The 25,702-nt window shown below is 34.5% G+C and overlaps 1 protein-coding gene across 7 annotated transcripts in view; it reads right to left on the bottom strand.

The window, feature by feature from the left end:
* Positions 1-25,702, bottom strand: part of Sass6 (SAS-6 centriolar assembly protein) — a 56,903-nt gene that overhangs the window by 8,709 nt on the left and 22,492 nt on the right. For 2 of the 7 annotated variants that reach the window (XM_004869121.4, XM_087213179.1), the window contains 9 exons: positions 23,873-24,067; positions 23,683-23,772; positions 23,426-23,605; positions 22,981-23,062; positions 21,989-22,125; positions 19,720-19,848; positions 3,727-3,824; positions 1,978-2,072; positions 108-1,881 (listed from right to left, as the gene is read on the bottom strand). In XM_004869121.4, the coding sequence (XP_004869178.3) occupies positions 1,775-1,881; positions 1,978-2,072; positions 3,727-3,824; positions 19,720-19,848; positions 21,989-22,125; positions 22,981-23,062; positions 23,426-23,605; positions 23,683-23,772; positions 23,873-24,067 (1,113 nt within the window). In that variant the 3' untranslated portion in view covers positions 108-1,774. Of the gene's footprint in view, positions 1-107; positions 1,882-1,977; positions 2,073-3,726; positions 3,825-11,118; positions 11,157-19,719; positions 19,849-21,988; positions 22,126-22,980; positions 23,063-23,425; positions 23,606-23,682; positions 23,773-23,872; positions 24,068-25,702 lie in introns of those variants that run through there. The other 5 variants (XR_002390683.2, XR_002390682.2, XM_087213178.1 and 2 more) reach the window with 5 other exon arrangements.

Below are 25,702 nucleotides of genomic sequence, written 5' to 3' on the forward strand. Positions count from 1 at the left end.
TGAGACAGAGTCTCGCTAAGTTCTCAGGCAACTCAAACTTACTATGTCGCTTCAGCCCGAGTAACTGGGATTATAGGGTTTTAAAAGACTTTTTTCATGTCATACTCTTCAGTGTAATTTTAATAACTTTATTAACAAAAATCAGTTTATAGAAATAACCAAAGGCAACATTCCGATTATTAACACATGTACAATTATATACTGGAAAACAATTTCAATTAAAATTTTAAGAGGTAGGACAAAGAATTGGCACACATGTCTATATATACATTATACAAAAAACCTAGTAGCAGAATAACTTAAGAATTCACTTTGTGTGGTATATGGAGAGGGTATCTCTATGTATGTAATTTTTAAAGCTAGCAGTATGTCACATCCCATCCGAACCCTGTTTATATATACTTATATTACAGAGTATTTACAGCAAAGCATATTCCCATGTTGCCGATAAACTTTCCAGAATATGTGCTTTCAAGTTATTTTAACTGTTCTTACTAATATAGTATATTTAAATAAGAGAAAAGTCACTGCATAATATTGTTACTGAATTTTCTGATTAGATCTGTATTTTAAGATAGCTGGCAATTGCCAGCAGTTTCAAAGTATAGGACTCAAGACAGATCTATTAAAAAAAAAAACAGCAAAGATTCTTTGTCTTAAACCAAGTAATGTTGGTGTATCACCTTGACTTTTTTTCCTCCTCTAAGTATTTGAAACTAATTTTTAAACTATCACATAAGCGTTAGCACTTTACAAACAAAAATTGATTTAGAGGACTCAAAGATAATGCTACTCTATGTAGAGTGGTTGTCAATAAGAAAAATGGGGCACTATGATTCTGGGTGAATTTTAAAATTTTGTCCCAAGGAACAACTTTTAAATTGAAACTGTTAGTAACAGGGAAGCGAAGAAATAGTTCTTTTGCTTACTTTATTAGGTAAACATTAAAATGAATCCAGTTCTGATAAAAATAAGTACAATGAATACTCATGATGCTCTTACACTAAAAACTATGGTTCCAATTTTTAAAATAAAATTCCATGGATACAAAATTAACTGCAAAACTAATGAAGTTCCAAATTAACGAGAAAAATTAGATGAGTGAACTATTAAGGAAGCATTAAAATCCTGCAAACTTCAGCTCAAGTGACTAAAGCACTTTATACTTAACCTGGTCATATAAATACAGTGTCCAAATTATTTGCATAAGTATATAAAAAGTTAATAGACTCGATAGGCTAATTTAAATGTTTCAAGGAAAGTACTCATAGTTATTTGCTGTGCAGGGTTAACTCATTGCAGTTACATAAAGGAGTGTTAGGATTTTTCCCTTTAAAGATAAAAAAATAGAATCTTAGGAGATAATCATTTTCCCTCATAATTCTCAGGTGGCAACTTTAAAACATTTTACTAATGAAACTGGTAAAATGAATTATTAGCATTCTTTGGTTTCTATTTTCTGAGCAGATTTTTCAGTTTACTCAGATGCAATATGATTAGAATATCCTTTATTAGGATTGATAGACTCACCTTAGTTTAATGAAATTCATATTACTATTCTATCAAAGAGACCCAAAAATAATCACTTGGACTCTAGCAATCCCAATACAAATTTGTTCCTATACAGTAATCTGTGTGCTGTAAATCATCCAAACAACCTAACAATAGCTTAAGTAAAATTTGAAATTTGCCTGCCTAGGATTGGACTTCTGTTAAGATTTTTAAACCATGTGAGTTTCTAAAATGCCAATAAATGTATAAAACGGTGTTAGAATTAACTGCTTGACAACTGTCCAGGGAAGTAGGCTGAAGATGTGGAAGGGAGCACTGTGGGTTTGGAAGAAGTCTGTAATGCTCCTAAAGTGCCATCTTTCTGATGGTCTGCAAATGAGGACAAAAATGATTATTGTTACTTATGTCTTTATATATTTAATTAAACCATGCTGTGTAAAATCCAGTCCAGAAATGTCTTCTTACCTGCATTACTAAGTAGATTCTGGCTGAGACCACGTAAAGGTATGCTATCCTCTCTTTTCTTCAAATATTTGGATTCCAGCCCTAAATTTTCACCACTTGAAAGAAAAATAATAATTATTTTTTTTAACGTCTGATTTTCTATGAGTTACTCTGGAAGGCTTACACAGTACACACACAAACATGTAAGATGGATGCCCCTAATCCAAGAATCTAAAGTGCTCCAAAATCTGAGACTCTACAAGTAGAAAATTCCACACATAACCTCATATGATGGCTCATAGTCAAAACGTGGATACATTAAAAATGCTATATAAAATTATCTTCAACCTATGTATGTAAGAAACAGATGAATTTAGTATGTAGACTTAGGTCTCATCCCTAAAATACCTCATCATGTATGTGCAAATATTCCAAAATCCAAAAAATCCTGAAATCTGAAAACATTTCGGGTATGGGGTACTTAACCTGTACTCTACATAAGCGAACTGGATTGGCAATGCGGCTCAGTGACAGACTGCTTGCCTCACGTGCTTGAGGCTCTGGGTCTGATCCTCAGGACTGAAGAAAAAAGTAGTACAACTAAGATATATAGGTTAACTTGGTTCATAGCACATGCTTCACTGATTTCCTAAGCAAATATAATTTATTTGTACATAACCAAACTATTCTCCCACAATAAAAAAATACAATAAACTAAGATGTGGAATAAGGACTTTGGGAGAAACAAAAATTTTCCAAGCTTTAAATAAGCACATAAGTAAGACATGGATGAAAATACTTATGTATATGGCTTGCAAGTATTATTTATTTAATTCTGTTTCACCCTGTACTTAAAACAAGATTTCTTTTTCCTTTCATCAAAAGCTCTTCAAAAACTTTAGTGACTCAAAGTGGTCATTGTCATGTATCATATTAATACATGATATTTATCACATTAATAGACAATTTTGGTTAGATAAATACAATGTAAAACTTCAAAAGAAAGTGGTATTTCTGTATTTTACCCCTTTGTACCATGCATTCCTCCTTTCTAAATTTATACAAGGGCTAACAATTTCCCTAATAGTAATTTGTAGTAAGACATTAAAGGATCTTGCCAAACAGTATTATACCCTTAAAATTAAATGACAAGTCCTTCTCCAATGTTCAGAAAATAGATGAGTGAATAGGTATTTTTTTCAATTATAACTTTATTTTTTTCTTTAATCTTTGATACCGTACTTTTTGTTAGCTGAGAACAAAGGAACAAATCATTTCTAAACAAAATTTCAATCACTGAACAACCAACCCTATTTTGTTGTCAGATGATTTATGTACTGCGAATATGATTGTCATTTTCTGCTAATAAAATTGCTCTTGGTGTATATAATGAGTTAAGAACATTCCTAGTTTAATGACAGAATTCCATTTCCTGACTAGGTCATTAACTGAACTGGTTGCTAAATGAGGAATTGTATATAGTATGTACATCACAATATTAAGAACAAAAAGGTCAAAGGAATCTCTAACTTGATGACTTTGCTTTTATTTGCACACCTCTTACACGCAGTGCTGTGTGTACAAAAACAAAACTACAGTACTGTATGGTACAGGAAAATCAGCAAAAATTATAGTACTGTATAATGGTATAAAAAAAGACACTGAGGCTCTAAACAAGATGTACAGGACTGTACAAAAAAAGGTGGATAAAAATTCTAAAGATGACCTTCAAAACTACAAGCATTACATTTTATGTCAATAAGTACTTACTTTTCCTTATCAGTTGAGCATGGAACACTAATAGCTGCTCCTGAATGAGTATCTCCTAGTGATGTACTTGGTTTTGTAAACTGTAAGTTAAACTGAACCTGTGAAGGAAAACATCTCATGTAATTAGTGAGAACTTCAATTCTCACAGTAGTTCTATAATTGAGATGGGTGGCTACATTTGTTTTTTGATAAATCTAGACTGGAAAAATACAGATTTTACCTATACTTACAACATAAGCTATTCTATTGAATTAATCAAAGTTATATTTCTCCTCATAACAAAAGTTCCTGTGATATAAGCAGCATGAATAACACACAATGATCTCTTAACCATTGAGGGAAGATAAAGGGAGAAGAGGGGAAGGAGACATAAAAAGAACTAAGATGTGTTATGTACATATACCACCTTCCCACAATGAATGTAATCATTATGTACTGCAAACATAATAAAAATTTTTAGAAAATTTAAAAACCACAAACATTAGTACACTGAAGTAAGTGTTATAGTGTTAAAACTCACCAATTATCACAATAATGCTTTTACTTAATGCATTCTAAAAATTCCTCCCTTTTTAAGAACTTTCCAAATTTTATACTTAAGGTTTCTAAATGAGGGCTTTGAATTTTGAAATAGTCAAAAGTAATCAGGAATCTATACAAAAATCTAAAGTAGCATATGAGGTACAGTACTTTATTTATTTATCGAAACGATCTCACTATGTAGTTCAGGCTGTCCTTGAACTATGGATCACAGGCTGGTCTTGAACTTAGAGCAATCCTCCTATCTCAGCCTGAGTGCTGAGATCACAGGCGAGCACCTCCATATGCGGCTACAGTTTAAAGTAATAATGTATTATGACTGAGTTTTATACCACCAGGAAGATAAGACTGGGTCCTATATTATGAAATCTATAAATACACACCAGCATATTAATAGATCAAAGAAGAAAAAAATGACTACTTCCATAGAAAAAGTATCTGAAAATAATAAGTATGCATTTTTTGGGTAAAAACTCATAATGAAGAATAGACAGATACTAGTTTAAATAAAATTATAAAATAGGAAAAAATGTACTTGGGTTCAATCCTCAGCAATGGCAAAAAAAAAAAAAAGCCATCAAAACCCTAAAAGAATGAGAGAGGAGACCAGCAACAGAAGCAGCAGAGAGGAACAATACAATTCCTGCTGTCACTGGACCTGTGTGTGTCCCCACCATAAGTTACTTTCACACCTTCTGTGATCACACAATGCAGAAAGACTGTGAGAGAGCACCACAGATGGGGAGTGGTAACTTCTGCCACCACCTCTCAACAGGAAGCAACTGAACCTGCACCAGTGTCTACCGAGAGGTCACTGCTCCAGCACAGAGTACCACAGACCGTCACGTAACAAAGCCGACATTGACAGTCAGAGAAACCACCATCAACAAATAGGGGCCGCCACACCCATGGTACAGAGTCACACAGGGTGCTCCAAACCAACCATGCTATGTATAGCACTCCAGCCTGAACTGACAAGGTCTCTACACTCCTGTGACCTGCAGAAACAGTGGGTCTAATTCCAAAACAGTTCTCACTGTACCGAAACTCACAGATCATAGCCAAAGAAGCTACAGAGATTACACTACAGTGTAATGGTTGAGACATGGATGGATTCTGCAAGATGCACAAATTTCAGCTTAGGAACACAAGAATTTGGAAAAAAGGTCATATGACACCTCCTTAAAAGATCATAACTACCTGGTTACAGATTCCAAAGATAGAGCAGTAGATAAAATGATTGATAAAGTATTCAAAAGAATACATAGTTTTATTTAAAAAAAAAAACTCCATTAGAAACAAGTGTTTACAGATAAACAGTTAAATGAATGAGGAAGAGAGGTGGGAATGGTGGCACACACGTCTATAATCCCAACACCTGGGAGGCTGGGGCAGGGGGAATCACCCAAAGTTCAAGGTCACCCTGGGCTCCAGTAAGCTCAAGACCAGCATGAACTACATAGTGAGACCCTATTTCAACACACACACACACACAATATGAGAAAGACAATGCAAATATGAGAAATTTCATAAAGAGAAAGTCTGAAAAAGAACCAAACAAATATTAGCAATTGAGAGCTCACAAAGTTAAATAAAAAATTCAGTTGAGAGCCTAAACAAAAGACTAGATTAGGTAGAACAAAGAATTTTGAAGCTCATAGACAAGTAATTTAGAATATCATGTACAGAGAAAGAAGAAAAAATGAGGAATGAAAAGTGCATTCAAGACCCTTGAAACACCACTAAACAATCGAACATTCTCATTATTGGTATATCTACAAGGGAAGAGATCAACTTTAAAGCATAGAAAACCTATTCACTGAAATAACAGCAGAAAACTACCAGTTGGAAAGACATGGACATCCTGGTCCAGGAGGACCTATTATACAGCCCCAAACAGACATAACCAGAAAAGACCCTCACCATTAGACAGTATAGTCTAACTGTCAAAAATACAGGACAAAGAAATAATTTTGAAATCTGCCAGAGGAAAGTGCCAAGTCACATTTAAGGGCAACTCCCTCAAAAAGCAGATTTCTCAGCAGAAACCTTATAGTCCAAGAGAACATGGATTGACATATTTCAAGTCCTGAAAGAAAGTAATTACCAACAAAGGTTACCGTAGTCAGTAGGGCTACTGTTCACAATTTAAGGAAAAATAAAGATGTTCCAAGAAGCTGGGTGCAGTACAACAGTAATCCTAGCTACTCAGGAGAACAAGGCCAGTATGGACAACTTAGGGAGAATTTGTCTCAAAGACAAGGAGAAGTGGGCTAGTAATGTAGCTCAGTGGCAGAGTACTTGGTAGAGCATGTTCAAGGCCCTTAGTTCAATTCCCAGTACCATTCAGAGCAAAAAAAACTTTAACAAACAAAAAAAATAACAATAAAAACGACCTTCCAAGTTGGCAAAAACTGAAGAAATTAATGACCACCAGAATGGCCCTGTAAGTTACTTAGGAAGCCCTACCTCCAGAAGAGGAAGAATGATAACTATTATCATGACTGCATGTAAAAGTAGAGATCTCATTAGAAGAGCAAATATACAAAAAGAAATACAAAAGAAATGATCAAACTACACAGATGAATAAGAGGAAGAAATGAACAAAGAATATTAAAAAAAAACTAGAAGAAAAATCAACAAAATGATAGGTCTGTATTTTTCCAAAACGCTGTAGGTAAATAGTCTTAATTCTCCAATTAAAAGATGCAGACTGGGTAACTGGATTAAAACACAAAGTCCAACGATGTTGTTATAGTTTATATCTAGAATGTTCCCCAAAAGCCTCATGGTGTTCAGAGGTGGGGCTTTTGGAAGGTGATTGGGTCACAGGGGCACTACACTTATCAGTGGATTCATCTACTAATGAGTTCAGTGGCAGAGTGTGCTCTTAGGTGGTGGGTCCTGATTAGAGGTAGGTCACTTGGGAGATGACCTGGAAGGGTTTATCCCTCTCCATGGCTCCTCTCTTTGCTCTCTGCTTACTGGCTAACACGATATGAGTAGCTTTCCTCCACCAGATCCTTCCATCACATCCATCCTGCCTTGGAGCTGCCTCACCATGGGTTGAAAACACAAGCCAAAATAAACCTATCTTTCTTTTCTCATAATTTTTCCTTTCCCTTCTTTCCTTTCCTCTTCCCCTCGCACTTCCCCTACCCCTTTGGACCTTTTCTTCCTATTTCAAATTATCAAGTATTCATTTTAATCTTTATTTACACTTTCAGTTTCTCATACTAGAGCAACTATTCAGTATTTACACATCTGTCCAAAATGGAAACAAAGTCTATGTAATGGAAGCCGGGGGGAGGCACAGGTCATGGGGAAAAAATAAGAACCAAGATACATCATGTACAGGTACAAGCACCCAATGTATTGTAAACGTAAACGTAAATGTATTGTATACCTAAAATGTACCAATAGAAGAATTTAAGCAAAAAACCCAAACCAAACAAAAACCTATCTTCCTTTAAGTTCTGGATGTCAAGTATTTTGTCCCAGTGATGAAAAGCGACAGAGACAGGTTCTGGTACCAGGAGTGGTCACTGCAGAGACGATACCTGACCATGTGGTTTAGAAGCCTTTGGAACTTGTTTGTGGGAAGAGTTAGGAAAGGTCTGGACATGCTGGCTAGAGAAGCAGTAGAATGTTGTGAGCAGTGACTCGTCAGATCTGCAAAGACCAGAATGTGGACAGAAATGCACACAAGTAAAGGCGAGGCTCAGGAGGTTTCAGGTGGGAACAAGGACTCCATCAGAATCAATTCATCAAGAAGCTACACAATGATTATAAATCTATATGCACCTAATGTCAGAGCATGCAGTTTTATAACACACACACACACACACACACACACACACACACACACACACTATTAGTCCTAAAGGGAGAGGTAGGTTCTAACACAATAACAGTTGGAAATTTCAATACCCTAATCCCAGCAAATGGATAAAGCATCTAAACAAAGAAAAAAATCAACAAAATCAGAATTATACATCAAATGGACTGACTATAGATCAATGGACTTAATAGAACATTCCATTCAATAGTTATAGAATATACATTCTTTTCATTAGCACATGGAACTTTTTCTAAACTAGACCATATTAAGCCACAAAACAAACTTTAGCAAATTCATCAAAAGTGAAATAATATCCTTTTTATCACAGTGGAATGAAACTAAATATCAATAACAAGAGAAACTTTAGAAATCATATAAATATACAGAGATTAAAAAAACACTTTCAAATAAATAGTGGATCATTGAGAAACTCAGGAAATTTTAAAATTCCTTGAAATAAAAACTAAAACATAACATACCAAAATCTGTTGGATACAGACAAATATGTTAATGATACATATCAAGAACACAGAAAAGCAAGAACCAATCCAAAATTAGTAAAAGAAACACATAATGAAGATCACAGCAGAAATAAGTGAGACTGAATATAGAAGAGCAGCACAAAGAGTCAATGAAATAGAGTTGGTTCCTTGAAAAAAAACCCAGCTAGATCAACAGGGAATGGGGTAGGGGAGACAAATTATTAAAATTAGAGGTAAAAAAGACTAGAACTGATAATACAGAAAGTCAAGGATCATTATTTAAAAAAATAATAAACTCACAAATTGGAAAACTTAGAAGAAATGGATAAATTACATATATGACCCACAACAACTGAACCATAAAGATATAAAAAACCTAAGCAGATCAGTAATGAGTGAATCAGAGATTCGAGAATCTCCAGGCAGCCAGATGTGGTAGTACACGTTTATAATCCCAGCACTTGGGAGGCTGAGGCAGGAGGATTGATGTGAGTTTGAGGTCAGTCTGGGCTACATAGTGTGCTCAAGGATAGCCTGAACTACGGAGCAAGACCCTGTCTCAAAAAAAAAAAAAAAGAATTTCCAGGCAAAGATATACTTAAAGTACCAAATTTTACCAAACTTAAAGAGCTAATTAACAATGCTTCTCAAAATATTCCACACAACTTAAAGAAAGGGAATCCTTCCAAGACCATTCCAAGACTCCAGAAATACCCAGTTATCAAAACTTTACAAGGATACAGTAACAAAACAAAACTATAGACCAAGATCCCTGCTGAACATACATGAAAAACGTTTAAAATACCAGCCATCACCCCCCCACTCCTAGGTATCATCCCAAGAGTTAAAATTATCATATTACAGGGTTACATGAACACCCATGTTTATAGCAGCACAATTGATAATAGCTAGATCTTGGAAACAGTGTATATGTCTATCAACAGATAAATGGATAAAGAAAATATAGTAATTGGGCCAGGGATGTAGCTCAGTGGCACACCGCCTGCCTGGCAAGCACAAGGTCGCAAGTTCAATCCCCAGTACCAAAAAAAAAAAAAAAAGAAAAAGAAAATATAGTAATTATACACAATGGAGCACTACACTACCATAAAGAAATATAAACTTGAGGCATTTGTAGGTAAATGGATGTAACTTGAGAACATAATGTTAAGTGAAGTCAGACACACAAGCTTAAATATTGTATGGTTTCTCTTATATAAGAAACATTATATAATACACACAAATAAAGAGGTAATAGAAGGGAGGTAAATAGGAAGTAGGAAGAAGTTCAAATACTTTTTCAAATTATATATTCCATTGTTCAAAAACATTTTAATATATATGCTAATTTTTTTCATTTATACTACTAGTTTATCTAGTTTGTTGAAAAGAAAGTTTCGTGTTATCTATTTCTTCTCTGTAAGAATACAAGAGTATATGTCTTGTACTTTGAGTAACTACCTTGAAGATAATGATAGTGTCTTAACTATAGTTATTCTCTTTTTACTGTTATGACATTTTTTTTTATAAAAAAATACTAGAAAATGGAGCAGCATCCTTCCCCAATGTGAGGAAGCAGGTCGGAACCTAACAAGCAGTGGCCCCCCACCCCCATGCAAGTAAGCAGGCCCCCACTCAACCAGCAGTGCCCTTCCACCACAGGAGTCCCACAGGAGCAGGAAAGATAACACTCAATAAGCATCACCCTCCACCCCAAGAGAAGCAAGTAGGCTCCCACTAGATGACCACTGCCCCACCCCTGCGTAGGCATTGGCAAGGGCTTTCTAAGTAGAAGCCTGGTTGCACAGGAAATAGTACTGAAAATCAACAAATGGGATCATAGCAAATTAAAAAGCTTCTTCAAAGCAAAAGAAACAACCAACAGAGCAAAAAGACAACCTACAAAATAGGAAAAAAATTTCTGCCAGCTACTCCTCAGACAGAGGACTAATATCTAGAATATATAAAGAACTTTATAAAAAAATTAGAGGTACAAATTTCCAATGATGAATGTCACTATACTATATACCTAAAATGTACCAATAAAATTAATAATAAATTAGACCAACCAAAATAAAAGAATAGGGAACTGAAATGAATAGACACTTCACAGAATAAGTATAAATGGCCAATAAATATATGAAGAAATGTTCAACATTGCTGGCCCTTACAGAAATGCAAATTATAACACTGAGAGTCTATCTTATCCCAGAAAGAATAGCCATCATCAAAAAATCAAATAATAACAAATGCTGGCAATGATGCAGGGAAAAAGGAACCTTCTAGATTGTTGGTGAGAATGTAAAAAAGTATAACCACTATGGAAATCAGTACAGAAATTTCTCAAGAAATCCCATTTGACCCAGCTATTCCCTTTCTAGGTATTTCTTGAATGAGTGAAAGACATATCATCATACCGTTATACATGCATACCTATGTTTATAGCAGTACAATTCATATTAGCTAAATCTTAGAAGCAACCAATATGTCCATCAATCGATGAATGGATAAAGAAAATGTGTTACTTACATACGATGGAGTTCTACTTTGCCATAAACTTGAGTGATCTGTAGGAAAATGGATGTACATTGGGACCATAATGTTAAGTGAAATAAATCAGACACACAAGCTTATATATTGCATGGTTTCTCTTATTCATGAAATGCAAATTATAAATAATGACCAAAATAAAAGACAAAGAATAGGATGTAGAGAGATAAATTTTTCTCAAATGGGAAGGGGATCAAGACATGGAGGGAAGGAGAAAGGGGAGGGAAAGGGATGAAAAAAGGAATTAAAATGTGTTGTGTGTATGTACCAGCTCCACACATGGAATGTAAATATTATGTACTGCAAACATGTACTAATGAAAATAAATAGCACCACATAAAAGAAAATACTGGCACATTGAATTCAACAGCACATCAAAAAGATTACACACCATGATGAAGTTGGTTTCATTCCAGGGATACAAGGATGGTTCAACATATACAAATCAAATACATCACCACAAACAGAAATTCAATATCCCTTCAGATAAGAGCCCCAAACAAATCAGGTATAAAAGATCACACTTCAACATAATAAAAGGTATATACGATAAACTTACAGACAAAATTTTACTGAATGAGAAAAAAAAATGAAAGCATTTCCTCTACAATCAGGAACCAATTAAGAATGTCCAGCCTTACTACTCTAATTTAAAATAGTATTAGAAATTGCAACCAGAATAAAAGCATACAAATAAGAAAGAAAGGTGGAATCAAATTATTCCTCTTTGCAGATGATGTGATCCTATACATAGAAAAATCTAAAGATGTCACTAAAACACTCTTAGAACAGATAAATGAATTTAGTAAAGTATAGCAGGATGCAAAATAAACACATATAAATCTGTAGCTTTTCTATATACCAACAACAAATTTGCTGAGAAAGAAATTCCATTCACAGCAAACACACCCACAGTAAGAAAACACTTAGGAATAAACTCAACTAAGGAATTGAAAGACCTCTATAGTGAAAACAACAAAACCCTGAAGAAACTAAAGATGACACTAAAAGGGAGAATGAGCTCCTGTGTTCATACATTGGAAGAATAAAGTTGAAATGTGTTTACTGCCCAAATTCAATGCAATATCCATAAAAAATTTAGAAAAAAAGTCCTCAAATTTATATGAAAGTACAAAAAACCCTGAAGAGCCAAAGCAATCTTGAGCAAAAAGAGCAAGCAAGAAGTATCACAATACCTGACTTCAAGACATACTACAGAGCCTTAGTAAAAAACACATCACATTATTGGCACAAAAACAGACACATAGACCAACAAAATAGAATAGAGAATCCAGAAATAAATACAATCTTCTACAGTCACCTGATTCTGAATAAAGGTGCCAAAAACACACACTGGAGAAAACATACTTTCTTCAACAAGTGGTGCTCGAATACTGGATGTCCACACACAAAAGGATGCAAGAACCCCACCTTTTACAAAAAGCAACTTAAAATTGATCAAAGACCTTAAAGTAAGATCTGAAATTCTGCAACTAGTAAAGGAAAATATAGGAGAAACACTTCAAGATATTGGTATAAACAAGTTTTTTGGTAACACTCCAAAAACATAGAGAAAAAAATAATAACTGATAAAGGAGATCACATCTAACTAAAAAAGCTGTGCTACAGCAAAAGGAACACTCAATAGGGTGAAGAGACAACCTACAGAATGGGAAAAATATTTGCCAACTATTCATCTGACAGAAGGTTAACAGCTAGAATATATAAAGAACTTCAAACATGTAACAATAAAAAACCAAGTCATCCAATTTAAAAATGTGCAAATGATCTGAACAGACACATTTCAAAAGAAATACAAATGTCAAAAAGAAACAAAATACAAATACCAATATATGAAAAATGCTCAATATCGTTTGTTACCAGAGAAATATAAACCAATACTACAGTGAAATACCATCTCACTTCAGTTAGAATGGCCATCCAAAATAATAATAACAATAAAAATAATAATAAACATTAGCAAGGATACAGTAAAAAGTCACCTTTATATACTGTTGGTGGGAATGTAGATTAGTACAGTCACTATGGAAAACAGTAAAAAGGTTTGCAAAAAAACTAAAAACAGAACTATCATGTCATCCAGCTATTCCACTCTCAGGTATATATATCTAAGGCAAATGAAGCCCTCACACAAAAGAGATACTTGTATGTCCGTGTTTATTACAGCAATATTCATAATAACTAAGATACAGAATGGACACAGACAATATGTTATATAGTGCCATGTTATTAAGTCGTAAAGAATAAAATATTGTCCTTGACAGGAAAATGAACGGATGTGAAATAAGCCAGTCATAGAAAAGCAAGTCTTACATGTTCTCTCTTATACACAAAATAAAACAAAAAACAAAAAACAAAAAAACCCCCAGGGGCTGGGGATTTAGTTCAGTGGTGCTGCTGCCTGCCTCACAAGTGCAAGGTCCTGAGTTTGGTGATCCCTGGTACTGCAAAAATAAATAAATAAATAAATAAAATTTTAAAACCCCAAAAGTAACTTTAAAGTAGAAGAGTGATTACTACTAGTGACTGGAAAGGGTGCTAGGAAGGAATAAGTGTGAGTGAGGGTAGAAGAAGAATGGATGAATATGATCTATGTACACTGTATGCATGTTTGGAAAAAAATCAGTGAATCTCATCAATCTGTATAATGTGTTAGTAATCTTGGTAATTTATTGGTACCTGGGATCGAACTCAGGACCTTGTGCTTGTGAGGCAGGTGATGCACCACTGAGCTAAATCCCCGACCTAGTAATACTGGTAATTAAAAAAAAATCTTTTCACTGTACAGATTAAGAGCATATTAGAAACAGCCAAAGAAAAGATTAGTAAATTTTAGGACACAATATTAGAATCCATATAAAATTAGGCAAATAATAATGAGCTAAATAAATGGGTAGTCTCAATGGGATAATATTATGTGATCAACCATGTGTATCTGGAGTACCGAACAAAATGATAACAGGAGAAAAAAAGGGCCAAGAAATCACTGAGTAGGGCGTGTAAATTCCAGCACTTGGGAGGCTGACTACCAGGAGTTTGAGGCCAGCTTGTGCTATGTAGTGAGTTCAACGCCAGCCTGGACTGCATAGCAAGACCCTATCTAAAAAAAATAATAATAGTAATAAATAAATACACAAGGAAAAAACCAAAATTTCCTAAACTAATAAAAACTGCTTTCGCCACCTGCCTCGCAAGCACAAGGACCCGAGTTTGATATCCAGTACCAAAAAAAACAAAAACAAAAACAAAAAAACTATGCTTACCTAGTAAAGAACCTTGGAAATAATGCATATGGAAAATGATACACATGCACAATACAAAGCACATAATTAAGTTGCCAAAAATCAATGAAAAAGATACAAATCTTAATAGGTCATTTTATATTAAAAAAAAGTTGATAAGACTACTGACATCTTGCCAGAAACTATTCATTCCAAGCAATAACGGAATGACATTTTTAAAATGCAGAAAGGCAATAAAAAAACTTATTAACTTAGAATTCTATACAGAGAAAGCCAAACTAAAAACATTATGAGACAAAGCAGAAATAATTAACTGCCCACACACCTACCCTGTAAAAAATGTTAAAGATCTGTACTACAAGACATATTAAAGTTACTAAAAAGAAAGGAAAATGATATCAAGTAAAAACCTACATCTATATAAAGTCATAAAGAGAGTGCAAATGATACATGTATAAGCAAACCAAAAAGAGTCTCCTTCACTATTTAATTCCTTTAAAAAAGTTATTTAGCAAGTTTTTCTTTTTCTTTTTTTTTTTTTTTTTTTGAGATAGGATCTCACTATGTGGCCCAGGCTGGCCTAGAACTCACAGGGATCCTCCTGCCTCAGCCTCCCAAGTGCTGGGATTACAGGTGTGCACTACCACACCCGCCTTAAAGAAAATTATTTAAAAGGAACACAAAGTAGGGGTCTGGGGATTTAGCTCAGTGGTTTTGCCGCCTGCTGAGCAAGCGCAAGGACCCGAGTTCGATCCCTGGTACCAAAAAAAAAAAAAAAAGAAAGAAATACAAAGTAGGATTTAAAATGTAGAAGTAAAATTTTAGAACAGCATAAAACAGCAGATCAGGAAGGACAAAATGGAGTACATTATTGTAAGGTTCTTATATATGGGAAATAGTATAATATTATTTGAAGGTAGATTACAGTAAGACAAAAATGTACATTGTAGGGCCAAGGATTTATCTCAGTGGTGCCACTGCCTGCCTCTCAAGTGCAAGGTCCCAAGTTTGATCCCCCGTACCAAAAAAAAAAAAAAAATTCACTGTAAACTAGAACACACACAAAGAAAATAATAGGACAACAGTAGACATAAAATGGAAAACAAACTATAATCCACAATTAATAAAGAAGGCAGGAAAAGTAGAAAAGGAAGATAATGAAGATACAGAACACATAGAAAACAAATAGCAAGACAATAGATCTTATCATTATATATAATAATTTAAAATAGTCTAAAACAGCATGAGACTGGATAAAAACATTACTCAATTACAGAATATCTCAAAGAAATTTGACTGAAATATAGACACAGATTGGCTAAAGTAAAGAAAAAGGGGCCGGGATTTAGCTCAGTGGTGCTGTGCCTGCCTCACAAGCACAAGGTCCTGAGTTTGATCCCTGGTACCGGAAGAAAAAAATAAAATAAAACAATAAAGAAAAAGAAAAGGATACTTCATGTAAATATTAATCAGAAGAAAGCCAGAATACAATATTAATATCAAGGTAGATTCCTCTTTCTGTTCTGAGACATTAAGGGTCAAAAAGAGTGACAAAAATCTTTCTCCCCGCCCCGCCCATTCTCCTGCTCCAGCCCAGATAATTCTATGGAAGAAGAAACAGAGGTAATGAAGAAACGAGCAAGGGCCAGGAAGACAACTAAAACTCTGAAGGAGGGGAATCATACTTTTTGACCAAAGGTAATGTGATAAATCCTCACTGCCTTTCTTCCCTTTATCTTCTCATTCCATGGCACCAAACACAAACACAATCACAGAAACTGCATGACAGAGAAATGGAATTGAGGTTTGTGCTTTCTAGATAGACAAGCATGAAGACCATGGGGATCCAGAAAATTTTGAGGAAGTCACGGAGAGAAAGTATCTCAAGAAAAATTGCCCATAAAGTTGTCTATTCTTAGGCTCCAGGGTAGGGGGTAACTCTGTGGTAATGTGCATGCTTAACACACAGGAGGTTGTAGGTTTAATCCCCAGGTCCACAACCAAATCAAAATTCTTAACCACTTAACAGTTTACCCCGAGCATCACCTGGGCAGCATGTTTATGTACTGACTATCCCGAGCATCACTTGGATTGGTGTCGATTCTTGTATTGAATAAATATGAGTTTTTATATTTCCTGTTATAAAAATTAATGAAAAAATATGCAAAGTTTTAGTCATCCTGTATTTAAATAATTGGATTGGTAAGTGCTTAAGGTCACTTATAAGTGACACTTGTAAAATCTACCTCTACTCAGCATACCAAAGTCTTTCTGAATTGAGCTATGGTGTACATCACTGCTCACAGGATAGCCACGGGATGCACACACTCCGGACAGATCCAAATTGCATGGCAGACTTTGACAACTGAACTGACACAGGAAACAGTTTACAGAAGGCAAATCCAAATGTGAAATGTGAACCTATAAGACTAATTTTCTGCTGACAAAAACAATCACATCTTCTTTAGGATTTAAACAAGATCTAAAGTCTCACAATATTAAAATATCCAAAATAAAATCCAAACTTACTGAACAAAGAAGCAGGGAAATATAACCAACTCACAAGTGAAAAGATAAACCAAAAGAGGCCTACCCCAAGATGACACAAATATTTGCAATTTCAGAAAAACATTTCAAAGCACCCATTATACCCATGTTTTAAGCAGAGCATTTAAAGAAAAAAAGTATTTAAATAAAAAAGATGTTAAAGAAAACAAGGAAATTTTAGAAATGAAAAAATTATCTGTACAGGCTCAAAGTAGAGGGGAAATGACAGAGAAGAGTCAGTGAACTTGAAGATGGATGAATAGAAATAAATCTAAAAAGCATAGAAAAATATTTAAGAAAACATTTTTGTAGATGCATGGGAAAAGAGACAAAGATGCATGCTCATCTCTACTGGGTTCTAGTAAAAGTAGAGGAAGTGTTTGAAAGGAAAAAAAAGTGACTAATGGCTGAACATGTTCAAATTTTGGCAAAAGATACCAAATACTAGATTCAAGAAGTTTGCTGAATTCAAAAGCATAAAGTCAAGGAAATCCCTGGCCAGACACGTCATTGTCAAACTGTTGAAAACTAAAGAAAAAGAATAAATCTTTACAGAAGTCAAAGAAAATGACACATTATCTATAGGCAAACAGTAATTTCAATGTACTACAAATACTCATTATAAATCATGGAGGCTTGAAGGAAACAGAAGCATTTTTAAAGTGCATACGAAAGTGAAATATAAATAGAGTTCTATAATTTTTTTAGTACCAGGGATAATCTCATTCTTTAATTTCTATTTTGAATGTATTACTAATAAAATCAGATTTATGCAGCACTTAATCATGTCTAAGGAAATACACTAATTTATTTAACTCAATAATTCAGTAAGATACACTAAATTATTACTCCATTTAACAAACAGGGAAACTGAAGCCTGAGAGTTGGACGAATTTTTTTTTTGAGACAAGAGTCTTGCTAAGTAGTTCAGGCTGGCCATGAGCCCACTGTATGGTCTGGGCTGCCCTTCAACTCACAGTGAACCTCCTGCCTCTGCCTCCAGGGTGCTGGGATTACAGGCCTGCACCACCATGCCCAACAGTTGGATGACTTTTTACTTTTCAGCGGTTTGCTTAACTTCACACTGATACAGGCAGGATTTAAACCCCAACATCAGGCGTACTTTCTTAACCACTAAATTATATTGTACATAATATTGTAGTTCTGCAGCATATGCACACAATTCACAAATAAATATTTACGTATTTGAAAGCAAAGTGGTTTTTTTTACTTGTTGCAAAATATTGAGGTTCATGATCAAAAGAATATGAAAAGATCAAAAGAATTATGAAATAAGAATTACTGAGAAACTAGGCCAGGGGCACATGTCTATAATCCCAGATGCTCAGGAGGCTGAGGCAGAAGAGTCATGAATGTGAGGATAGCTGGGCAACATAGTAAGACCCCACTTCACAAAAAAGGAAAAGTAGTGCTGATAATCTTGCCCCTATGTTTAAGAACATCCAACTAGGCAACTAACTATCTGTAGCTTAACATAAAAAACCTGTGAATTCAATCAGAGTTCTCAGGAAAAAACTGAGTCAAGAAGCAATCACATACATTCCAGAGATGGCAAACCTTTCAGAGCTTTCAAAGATGACAAAGAGCTGGCTGTGGCACACGTGCCATAGGTTTGCCACCACTGGAGTATACCAGTTTTTACTACATAACAATGGTTATTTCTTCGAATGGGCACATCTAATTGTCTTTAATAAGCAACACAAGCAGAGCCAATCATCTACATGTTCTTAGCATAACAGTATTCATAAACACCCAGGCTTAATTCTCACTTCATTGAATTTGCAACAGGTCCAGATGATAAGGCATGGGTAAAAGGAAATCACATGCCTAAGTAACAAAGACAACTTCTTACAGCAACCCAGACCTAATTTGATAGAGTCTATAATTCCAGTTTCAAAGTTCTCAATTCTATCTTTTATAAAATATTTTCATGTTTATCACCATAATTTAGGAAAAAATAAACTTGGACATGAAATTTGAAAAAAAAAAATAAAACAGGACTAATCTGAGTAGATTCAATTATTGTGAAAACAACACACACAAATAACATATAAATCTAATATATTAGTAATAATACTGAGGATGACTCAAGTAGAAGAAAAACCTTTAGCAATTAAGTCAAGGGTTGGAAGGATTGTTTGTCATATACTATTTGAGATGACATCACCAGAACAACAATTTAGAATTTGCTATAAGCCAACCTGCTCTACAGACCTTTAAGTTCTGGCAATGGAATCCTAGTCTTACTACATCTAATACGCCAGTAATATGAAGTCAATAATCCTAGTTAGGCTTGTACATTTAAAAAGAAGAATGAATAAAAACAGAGGATGAATAAAGCTTAAGCAGATCGATTCTAGTTTTTATTAATTATAATGACTCAAGAAACAAAAAGTACCCAGCACAGTGGCACATGCCTGTAATCCCAGCACTCGGGAGGCTGAGGCAGGAGGACTGCTGCGAGTTCGAGGCCAGCCTGGGCTACACAGTGAGTTCAGGGCCAGCCTGAACTACAAAAGGAGACCCTGCCTCAAAAAAACAAAAACACACAAAAAAAGAAACAGAAAGTGCATGTACTTTTTGTAAACATACTATATATACTAGATATTCAGTAACATATTCATCTAATACATTACCTAATACTTAGAAACTAACCAAAAAATAAATGATCATTTTAAAGGTAAACATATTTACATGCTAATACATTTCTATATTTTTTAAAAAAAGAAAGTACTAGTAATTTGTCTACCTTTGGTCCTGAAACTGGGTACATGGTATTTTTGGCAGGTATCGGATGAGGAAAGGTATTCTGGAATGCAAATGCAGAGGAGACAGGATAACCAATCCCACAGCCTGGGTAAGCAAGTCTATTATCAATCTAAAAATAAAAATATTTTTAAAAATTAAGGATGAGAAATAATTCTAAATAGTATTTGCTGATCTAGGAGGCAGTAGCATCTGTTAATAACAATTACTAGTTTAGAGCACTATCACAGCGACCAATTTTGTTATCATGATGTCCCAAAACTCTGCTTTATTACATAGTGTGAGGCTAAGATATCTTTCCTTGGTCCAAAGAGTATTCAGAGTGGCTGTGGTAGCCTGGATCAAGGAAACTAGCAGGAAAGTAGTTTGAACTCTATTAAAACACAGACTACTAAACAATCTTAGGTCACTAGGTTTCCTGACAAGGAAAGTGTCATGAAGAATAGCAGTCATATAAATAGCCCAGTCAGAGATAAATAAAAATAATTTGCTGCTAGACTGAGAAAGAACAAGATTAATGTTCTTTTTTTTTTGAGTCAGGGTCTCACTAGGTAGTTCAGGCTGGGCTTGAATTTATTATGTAGTCCAGGCTGGCCTCAAATGCATGGTGATCTTCCTGCCTCAGCCTCCTGAGTACTGGGATTACAGGCATGCACCACCACGCCCCGCTAGATTAATGGTCTTAAATGGGCTAATTCAGATAAGAATTTGCTTGGCACTAATTTCCAATTTAGCAGCACCACCAATGTCAAATCAAAGTTTATTTTTATAATAAGAGGCCACATGAAACACAGAAAAGCAATTGTGCACACCTGTAGCTGTACAGTGCAAACATCCTTCACCCAGTTGTTTATCATCAGGCATTCAGGTTAAGCCTATCAAATTTTTAAGTTTATAATTCAGCTCCAGGTACTTTTTTCTGCACCTTTTTCTATCTAGTAGAAATACTTTTCCTTTTTTAGATACGTAGTATTGTTCATCAAAGTAGATTAAAAATTCAGTTAGGCAGCTGGGCAAGTTGTCTCATGCCTATAATCCTAGCATTCTGTGGGGCCAAGGCAGGAGTCTCCTGAGGCTGGGCAACTGAGAGAGACCCTGTCTCAAAAACAAGGACTGGGCATGTAGCTATGTAGTTCAGTGTGAAAAACTTTCAGATAGGCTTTTGGAATTTATACTCTCTGCCAATGCCCTCTAGCCAAAGTATACCAGGTACACTTCTGTAGTATAGATGCTGGGTTTATTGCTCCTTGCAATGAACAAGACTGCATACCATGGGGAACCATGGAAGTATCTTGGTGAATGTCAAAAGAGAATTGATAGTGATTGGATTTAGACATGTCAGACCACTGAAGGACAAATATAAGAAAGTGAGACTTTACATGGACTGGAAGCTATCAGGAAGGATAAATGCATGACAGTGTCTAAATAGATCCTACCTAATCAGGCAGGAGGAATCTAATAAGGCTAAAGCTATAGCTGGTTAAAGCAGCAGCAGCCATTCATGTCAGCCAGAACAGAAGGATACTTGGCCATTTTGGGGCTTTGGCAATGTTCATATTTATGTCTATGTTCAAACATGATTTTATCTTGATTCATCATGGTTAAGGAGTGACCTTGCCTGAAACTGTTATATTCAACAAGATAGTCAAAGGCCTACTGGTGAGTAGAAGGCATATTCCTAGTGGCTCCTAGGCCTAGACACCTCATTATTTGTACTAGGCCACCTCCAGATGTAAGGAACTGCAAGGAAAACCCAGCTGACCTGGTCTTAGGAGCCAGAATGTTTACATCATATCACCAGTGTATTGTACTCTAGAGCTGACACAACTGCTAACAGACTTCCCCCTCCCCCTTTTACTAACAGAATTTGGTTTAAGCTTTTACCATTGCAGTTCCAAACTAAAGGCCAAACCCTAAATTCTTCCTTAAGTCTTCTAAATGTTTGTGTATTCATGCACATCCACATGTGTTTTAAAGTTTTTCAGCACATTTGGCATTACTTTAGTGAGACGTGAATGATTTCTACACCCAATAAAGCCTAACAAAAAAAGTATGCCCTTGAAATACAGCTGCTTTGCTAGAGGGAGACTGCCTCTTTTAAGGGCAACTTACACTTCACTTCATTGCTAATATCAGGTTTCCAGTCTGTATTAGTACCAGCACCTTAAGTCCCAGAGACGTCCTACAAATCTGGGAATGTTTTTATTTTATGACATTCTTTAATATCACTCACTTCTTATTTTAAATCTTACCACATTCAGGTTAGGAGAAATTCCACTTCTGATTGTGTTGCTGCTGGAATGTGCAGGTGGAGTGGTAGACGGTCCCAATACATCTTGCTTTTTTACTAGCTGATTTTCATTTAGTTCTTTATTTAACCATGTGATTACTAACATAAGAAAACAAGAAATAAAAGATTTGATTTGTTTTTATTTTTCTAATCATTTAAGGGCTGGGGATTTAGCTCAGTGGTTCCAGCGCCTTTTGATCCCCGGTATCAAAAAAAAAGAACATGTAGTCTAGTCATTTAAAATATCTGCAATTATACTAAGTTTTTTAAATGTCAAGTTTTTATAACTGCCTTATATTACAATTGAACAGTATAGGTCACTAAATTCTTATAATTAAAGATTCTTATTTTAGCAATTGCCACATAGGACTCCTTATTCTATTACTGTTAGCAGTATGTTTCTTTCCTTTTTTCTTTTTGAAACAGGGTCTCATTATGTGGCTCAGAATGTCCTTGAACTGGCAATTCTCCAGCCTCCACTTCCTGAGCACTGGAATTACAGGCATGCGCCACCATGCCTTGCTCAAAAATCTTAAAAGTTTTTATTTACGTAATGCTATTTTATAGTTTAAAGTTCACAATTTTATGTCTGATAACCAGTCCTAGGAAATGAAAACATGTTAGTTAAAAGCTTAATCTTGTATCTTAGTTTCAAATAATTCATACTATTACTATCAGGTTAACAGTAATTTTAAAAAGTAGTGAAGAATTTAAACAATAAATGAGTCAAAACTTTCAATACTTTTCATTTTGCATTTCTGACATGATACAGTTTTATCATGACTAACTTTTATAAGGTGTACATAATTTACTGTATCAGAGACACTGACATTTAAAGCAGAAATTTTCTGTACATAGTAGCATCTTGATTGACCTATATTTTTATGAAATCAGAAATTTCAGGCTAAGAATAAAACTACATGCCTCATTCACATAAAAATAGAAAATACTTACACTTTTCATTATTTTTTAGAAGCTGTTTGCTTTCTTCAAGTTTTTGAACTGTCGCTTCTAATTGTTCTTGTAATTTGCATACCTGAAATATGTCAATCCGCAGAATAAGTCAACTAAAGGTTAAAATAAAAACTGAAGAAATGCAGTACTATTAACTAAATGAGTGATTACTATTATTAAATGTGAATAAAGGAATTAGCCCAACTTTGTAATGAAATATGTACATTCTGTACATATATCAGCAATCTTAAGTATTTGAGTCATGATAACCAACTTTTCAAAGTGAGACAGGTTAACTTCTGTTGAATCTAGCTGTGCTTTAAAAAAATTGGCCAATGCTATTCTGTAACACAAATGACAAAGCAGAATTTTGAAAACTACATCTGAGAAAGCTTGATGTACTGTAAACAAGAGTCAGATCACAAAAACAGAAAATATTAACTACCTCTTGCTCCTTAGCTCGGAGAGTCTGTCCAACATCTTGTAATTCCTTTTGTTCCTTTTGTAATTTTTCCTCCTTCTCAGCCAATAGTTTTTCTTGCTGAATAGTAACTGTATTCTTCAGTTTCAACTTACCCATCAGAGTTTTCAGATCCCCTTGTAACTTCTTGATAATTTCATTTGCCTATAAAAGAACTTCATATGTCTATTTCTATAAAATCTAATGAAATATTAACAGTCTATTAAATTTTTAAAACAAACCTTCAGAAGTTCTGCTGATAATGATTTTATTGTAGCTTCAAGTTTTCCCAGTTGAACCTGATTTTTCTCACCATTTTCTTCTAATGCCACCTGGTATTTTTTTTAAAACATGAATAATTAGGGCATTTGTATTTGTTTATAGAAGTATCATTTACAAATATGACCATTTGTTTAGAAAAACTTTAAAGACCTTTTGTTCCTGGATTGTATCAAATGCTTCTTTTGTTCTTACAACAAGCTGGTCTTTATCCTTAATTTCTTGTTCTAAAACTGCCACTTTTGTTTGAAGCTGATTAATATGCTTTTCTTTCTCATGACATTCAGCATCTAATGTAGAATTCTCTCTTCGCAAAGACAGGACTTCTTGCTTAGTCCGATGCAGCTCCTAGAGGGTAGAAAAAAATTATGCATTACAAAAAAAGAAAAACTAGTCTGCTTACTTATAATTAAGATGTTTAAAATATTAAAAATGTCCAATAATTTTAAAGTTCTAACTCAGATTTTTATGATTAAAAGACATGAAAGTCTCTAATAGTATGTATGTTATGGATTTGAAATACAATTACAAAATATGACTCAGTCCAATCAAGAGAAAATCAAACAATTCTGATTTATGAATAATTACTACAACCTTTAAAAACTTGTAACAAAAATTTTGCGATAGCTTCCCAACTGATTCTAAGGATAGCCATGATCTACAATTACTATTTTTCTTTGTTGCTTTTTTTAAAAAGGGCTCATGTTAAAGTTTTGTAATCTTCCTTCTTCCCAGATATATTACATATTATCTTTTCATTTGAGAAAATATGTTAAGGTTTCTAGAGTTCCTTTTGGTTCATGCTTTAAAGTAAAATCAGGCAAATCATTATTATTAATTAAAAATAAATTTCTGAAAAGCCTAGAATGCAAGTTTGTAATCTCAGTGCTCTGGGAAGCTGAAGCAGAAGGATCTCAAGTTCAAACTCGGGTTGGGGAACTTAGCAAGACTGTCTCAAAATAAAATATAAAAAGGTATGAGGATGTAGCTCAGTGGGTTCAATCCACAATACTGGGGGAAAAAAAACTTGAAATAGATCATTTCTCAATCAGCTAATACCAATGGAAATATCAATGGTACACAAAAGTCCAAGATACAGTATTTTTATGGAGTTTTAGTTTTTAACAAAATTTTAAAAGACAACTTATAGTATTATAGTACTATAATTGTTTCAGGAGCACAGGCTTTGGTATCAGACAGATTTGAATTCAAATCAGGTCTCATCTATAGTGTCATCTTGGGAATTACTTAACCTCCTCAAGTTTCTTTTTTTTTTTAGTACTGGGGATCAAACTCGGGTCCTTGAGCTTGCCTAGCAGGCGGCGAAACCACTGAGCTAAATCCCCGGGCCCCTCCTCAAGTTTCTGCTCCCTCATTTGTAAAACAGAATTGCCTAGCATATTTACTAAAATATAGTAGATAATTAATAGTAGCGATTACTTTTAGGGCATCAACACCTAAAATATATAATTTTACATAATTAGGTAACTCAATATTCAGAGGTTAAAAAAAAATTCCCCAAAACACATAATTTCCAAATGCTTTTGATTGGATTATATAAAAACCAATATAATAAAAGATTGTTAACAAAGTGGATAGTTTCAAGGTTAAGACTGAAGAAATCAAACAGTATTACAATGAAGTAATTAAACTACCAATGTACCATTTTAAAAAGTCTGCAATGTTTTACTAACTGCTGTGAAAAATGAAGGTTATAGGGAATAAAAACTGTAGATATCGTTTAAAGGCAGAGAATTCTGTGAGAATATGAACATAAAACAGGTTAAGCTTTAGCCTAGAGCTTCTAAGCATAACTGGTGAAATGGAAGCCTGGTAATCTGCTATTTATTTATTTATTTTTGAGGTACTGAGGATTGAACCCAAGTCCTCATGAATGATAGACAAGTACTGTACAATTGACCTGTAGCCCCACCCCATTTCTAAAAATGTATTTGATACAGGATTTCCCTAAGTAGCTGGGAT

Source organism: Heterocephalus glaber, unplaced genomic scaffold (genome assembly GCF_053883595.1).
Source record: "Heterocephalus glaber isolate CG9 unplaced genomic scaffold, H.glaber_assembly_v1.0 deba00001442, whole genome shotgun sequence".
In the NCBI taxonomy this organism is placed as follows: domain Eukaryota; kingdom Metazoa; phylum Chordata; class Mammalia; order Rodentia; family Bathyergidae; genus Heterocephalus; species Heterocephalus glaber.